The sequence below is a fragment of the Clupea harengus genome, chromosome 3, assembly GCF_900700415.2.
Source record: "Clupea harengus chromosome 3, Ch_v2.0.2, whole genome shotgun sequence".
Classification (NCBI taxonomy): Eukaryota; Metazoa; Chordata; class Actinopteri; order Clupeiformes; family Clupeidae; genus Clupea; species Clupea harengus.
Genome location: NC_045154.1, coordinates 29,317,218 through 29,322,755, shown reverse-complemented (window position 1 = coordinate 29,322,755; position 5,538 = coordinate 29,317,218). Strand labels below are relative to the sequence as shown.

At 40.3% G+C, this 5,538-nt stretch overlaps 1 protein-coding gene across 1 annotated transcript; it reads left to right on the top strand.

Annotated features, from left to right (window-relative positions):
- Positions 1-2,173, top strand: cdkn1cb (cyclin-dependent kinase inhibitor 1Cb). The gene is made up of 3 exons (XM_012839085.3): positions 1-715; positions 940-1,054; positions 1,548-2,173. Exons 1-2 carry the CDS (start codon positions 181-183, stop codon positions 1,050-1,052), a joined length of 648 nt encoding a protein of 215 aa, XP_012694539.1. The 5' UTR covers positions 1-180; the 3' UTR covers positions 1,053-1,054; positions 1,548-2,173.
- Positions 2,174-5,538: the final 3,365 nt, after the last annotated feature.

Below are 5,538 nucleotides of genomic sequence, written 5' to 3'. Positions count from 1 at the left end.
TTTAAATTCGAATCTTGGGCACAACATCGATACATTTAAACGTCACCCAGGCTACTAGCACATCCCCACAAAAAAATAGTAGCGTAGTCCTATTTAGCGATAGACTGGGATATACTCATTCAGGTGTTCTTTAAGAACATCATACGCGTTTCTTAATTTTGTCCGTGGGATTTCGAAATCATGACTAACGTCCAGCTTTCTACCAGCACCTTGGAGCGGTTGGTGGCAAGGAGGACCTTCCCTCTACACGCTCGTACGGGCGCTTGTCGGAGTCTCTTTGGACCGGTGGATCACGACGAGCTGAACCGAGAGATGAAATCCAAACTTCGAGAAATCTCCGAACGGGATCAGCGAAGATGGAACTTTAATTTCGAGAGAGATGAGCCACTACTTGGAGATTATGAGTGGGAAGGAAAGCCGTTAGAAACATCACCTGCTTTCTATCACGAATCTGTGCAAATTGGGCGAAGCCGAGTTGTTCTGCCGGGGAATCCATCCGTGGACTTGAGACCATTGGACTGTACTGCTCAGGATGCACCTGTGAATTGCGAGGACCGTCTCGCCGGTTCCGAAGGCAGTGCTCCCTGTTCAAGCGAAGTGAACCAGGAGAACTGTGCGGATACACTCAACTCAGGGAAAATGTCTCGTAAAGTTACCCCCTGTGTCCGACGAAAAAGATCTACTGCCAGTGATCTTACCACAACGCACATCACAGGTAAGGTATCTAATTATTATTTTGCGTATTTATTAGATTGTATTATTTATGATTAGATTTTTGCGTAGCCTATTCGTGTGCGTACATTTTAGAAAACGAATGATTGACGAGTCGTTCGTAAAGCTTAACATTGTGTCTAGAAATAATCTAAAAGCTGCTAACTAAATAAATCTCCTTTCTGGTGCCTGCAAGATAATTAAATGTTGCCTTCTTTCTCCTCTCAGATTTCTACATGAAAAGGAGAAGAACGATGGTTGCGAAGCCAGGTGAAAATGTTTGCCAGCAGTCTTCAACCACACTCCCAATTGAGCAAACTCCACGCAAGAGAATTCGCTGAAGGTAGGTTATGTGACAAACTGTCATCAGTGGTGATTTTTTATGTTTATATAGGCTAAACACTACAAATTAGTACATAGTGTAACTGTTCAGTGGTGTTGTGAAATATTAATGGAAATATTAATAATAGCCATATATCAGTTAAGCAATAAAATTTAAAAAATCGGTGCGTTTTCGCCAGTCTTGAAGGATCAGAGGGAGGAGGGGGTCTGGAGAGAGAGATCTGTGAATAGGCTTAGCGGAGTAATGGGGGATGGGAAATCTGCGTCACACTGGCGGGAAAGGCTGGAGTAAATGGTGACGCTTGCACAGCACAACTCTTGCTTTTCTTCGGCTGTGCAGGCTGACTCATTGATTTTGGGGGGGGGGGAAACCTCAGCCGAACCACTTATTTACATTAATACTTCAAATGTAGACTATATATTTGAGTTGCATCTAAACTAATGTTTGATTTTGACAGTATATTAATATCTCCTTTGTCACTTCTTTTTTCCAGATATTTGCACTGCAATTATTGCGGACAGTGTCTTCTGCCGCTAGATACAGAGACGGAGGCGGACAGCCTGATCATCCGTCGGCCCTGTGCGAGGAGAACAGAGGCGTTTTTGGATCTCAGGACTGCCTGTCAAGCGAGAGATGGAACTCGCTGAAGGACTTGCATTCAGATATATGTAGCATAATGGTTGCTTTGCATACAGCCACTTGACAGTGTTAAATTGTTTAACAACTGTGCAATCCTAAATTACTTTAAAATTGTCTACACTGGCCAAAAGTGTACAGCTTTAAAAGACAATATAAATGTTTTATTTCTGTTAATTATATCTTTTTGTATATATATTTTGAAAGACTATTTTTAACTTATAATTTATTTATGTTTCATTTTCTTTGCATAAAGCCTTGTTCTACCAAAAGGGCGACGTTTTATATAGTTTTGTTTTGTTTTTTTATTATTATTATTATTATTATTGTTGTTGTTGTTGTGTTTTGCAATCAATGTAGCTTTTTCATAGCACACTTGACAGTTAGGGTCCATCATGTTTCTGAGCCGTTCTATTTGTCACTGCCCTAAACGTTTGTTCCACAAAAGAAACAAATAAAACTATTTTCATTTAAAAATCGAAATGCTGCTTTTTGTGAAATTTTGTATTCGGTATTTTTGTCAACTTCAGTTGAAAATAATAATATGAGCGCTTAAACTGATCTGTGCGTGCGTGTGTGTGTGTGTGAGAGAGAGAGAGATGGAGGGACGCAAACAAATATATTTGCTGTGGACACAAGCAAACGTTATTTAATCTCTCTTTAATAAATTGTCTGAAATAACGCAAATTCAGGAAAGACCAAGTGCTTGTAATGTCAGACTTTTTTTCTCAAAATTCTGACCGATTGCAAGCAGTGATAGCGATCAGTTAATAATAGAAAACCAACGTGAAATTTAGGAGTTGCCTTGAATATCCTCAGAGGTGTGTTACTGTCGTACGTAAGACTTTGTTTCAGCATTTGGTCTGCAAACTGAGTAGGTCCCTTGACTCTCAGTATAATCTTTAAAATATTTCTCAACCACACAGTCGGTATACTTTGTAGGATAAAAGTGGCTTTGTGCTTACGTACTCATAGGCCTGCATATATACGGACGGTGCACAAACACCAAGCAGCTGCGTGGAACGGCCTGGTATTTAAAGCCCTTTAAAGAAGTGCAGCAGGTGCCTTTGGAACCCCGCATTGTCCACAGGGACACCCCCATAGTCACTGCACACTCAACAAGCTCTAAAAGGAGCTCTCCGCCAGTGTTTACCCCCGCGGAACCACCACGTCTCTTCGCCTCGCCACCTCAGTCACATAGGCCACCTGCCCATAAGTGAGAGAACCTCTATAATTGCCTGGTATTCACTTAAATGTGCCTCTCAGTTGGACGCTCTCACAGGTTTACTCTAATTTGATGAACGGATGCAAGCAATCGCGTATTACATCTCGCGCAAATTCTACCATAGGCCTATGCCTGTGGCGCAGTGACAAAAAAAACCTGCTTTTCTTAAAGGAAAGGTTTTTTTTTTCATTCATTTCTAATAAATACTTTGTTTGAAATATGATTTTGCCAACAACAAACGAAAACGTGTTACACTTTGAGGTAAATGACCCTCTAACCCCTCGAGCCCTCCACAGACACGCGCGCTCTCTGCCACTGACTGCCTTGTTCTCATTTCCAACACAAAGCGCTCGCCGTCTCCATTCTTCCCCTTTTGTTGCCATATGGCAAATCCATGTAGGCATAGCCAAGATCCATTAATTCAGACACATAATGTCCTGCGCTGGAGAACAATATAAACTTTGTTTGCTCCTTCCATTGATATAAAAGGCTATTGGAAAACTATAATTACACTATGGAGATATCTAGCTAATTATGATCCATAAGCCCATGGGTAAAGATAACTCAGTAAACACGGTTCAATATTGTTTGTACTTTATATGTTTAAGATGACAGATGTTCTATATACTCTAGTTAATGAAGTTCCTTATACATTGGAAACATTTCTCTGTGGGCCCATTTAAAGCCTTTCGGCACGGCCTTCATGCCATCAAGTTCTATTAGGAGTGACTTATAGCTTTGGCAAATTAAAGTAGGCTACAAGATATTTGATAACAGAACCGAGAAGAACGCTCTCTTAATAACATGCCAGATTTCGCTCGTTTCTTCTTGGGAAACATAAACAAAAGTTAAGGTTAATCCAGTGAATGCCTCCGGTCGTTTATGAGAGCTGATACAACAACCCGTGTATTGTTCATTCGATTAAGGGAATGAGAATATGTCGATACATTTAGACGTGATAAACTATTTGTGAACAATTGATTTCGCAATTATTTGCGTTCGTTAAAATGAAATGTGAGTATGTAAAACACAATGCAGCGGAGGAATAAACATTTACAGAGATTAATGATTCTGCTAAACACTACTTGTTTGCTCCGTTTTTAAAATCGAAGTTCTTAAAATATGGGCAAGTATGAATGCATGTGCTTAGATATATATATTTCTGTTGTTGTTGTTTTTGATTTTTTGGAAAAGAGCAGCTTGGATTATTTACAATATTCCGATATATATTTTTTCCACTCCCGCATTATTGTCACAAAAATCACAACTCTTTGAAGAATGAAACAAATTTGAGCAAGCCTACACTTAAAGTTTAATACTATGTTGTAATATGTAACAATAAACACCACCATCTCGCACACACAAATGAATGCTATATGGAACAGTGTTAAACGGTATGGCACAGTAATTTCTCTCCATTTCTGGCCTAAGACAATGGAAGGCATATAAAGGATTGTGTGGATTCTGCAGTGTCTATATATTTGGTCAAACGTATTTATTTATTTTTCCTTTTTACGTTATAAACAAGAAGGAACAGACCTGTATGCCATCGATTACAATTATTTCTCTCCGTTGTGAAACAAAAAGAGAAAATAAACAAGCTGTAGTTAGCAGTAGTAGTATAGTCCTGGGTCATTCTATTTATGCCAAAAGCATGAGTATAGATGCTAAATGGTCTCACGCACATGGGCTACATTCTGCAAACAAGAAACGTGGTTGAGACACACACACACACCCGCGCGCACCAAAATACTAAATAGCATTTGAAAACAAAAATACAACCAACAGCCCCATCTGCAAAGACGGCAATTAAATACAAAAAAAGAAAGAAGAAAAAAAAAAGCAGCCAAGTCGAATTAGCATTTTCCATGGCCATCTGGCATGGGTGCAGGCGATGGGGAACAAAGACGAGTTGGAGTGAGAGGAGAGGCGAGTGTGCCATCGCATTGACCTGCAAATGAGGCTTTGTCACCAAATTAAAGCTCCCTGACCCCCGTGCTCCCCCTTTTTGCTGGCGTTTTTTCAAGCCTGCGTGACGAATGGACGGCTGAGTTCACGTCTGTGAATTTCTATACTGCATTATGTTTCGACGTATTCGATCAGCAGGCCGTTACCTGCACAAGGGAACGGGTTCATCTGAGTTCGACCTTAAACCTTTTACGCACACCAATACCCCAGAACCTCACCATAGCAATTCAATCATTATCGTAATCAAACTTCAATTTTTTGTATTGCATTCACCAACTGATTTTTTTAATCGATACGGAACATGACTGCAGAGTATTTAAATGCATCACTCATAACTGTAAAAGGTCAAGATCTGATTGCAACCAAGAACGCGCTGCAGTGCGTGATCTGAGACACCTGCAGAGTTTCAAAATGACGCGTGTCAACTGGCTTACAGTAAAAAAAAAAAAAAAAAGTTCTTTTAACAGGACTCTACAACAGAATGACAGTGGGTGCGTGTGTTTGCATGCGCCTAAAAGAGAGAATGGGGGATTTCTAGGCTTCCCCCTCCAAAAAAACGGACACCGCTTTTGGTGTTCTGCCACTCAATATTCATGCGTATGTGCAACAAAAGCCACAGCTCCATTCACGCCGCCACGCAGAAGACTGACTGACA

Excerpts from the sequence above, each read along its gene's own strand:
- cdkn1cb (XM_012839085.3), top strand. The coding sequence starts at position 181 with ATGACTAACGTCCAGCTTTCTACCAGCACCTTGGAGCGGTTGGTGGCA. Across the intron at positions 716-939 it reads TACCACAACGCACATCACAG|ATTTCTACATGAAAAGGAGA; the intron begins GTAAGGTATCTA and ends TTCTCCTCTCAG.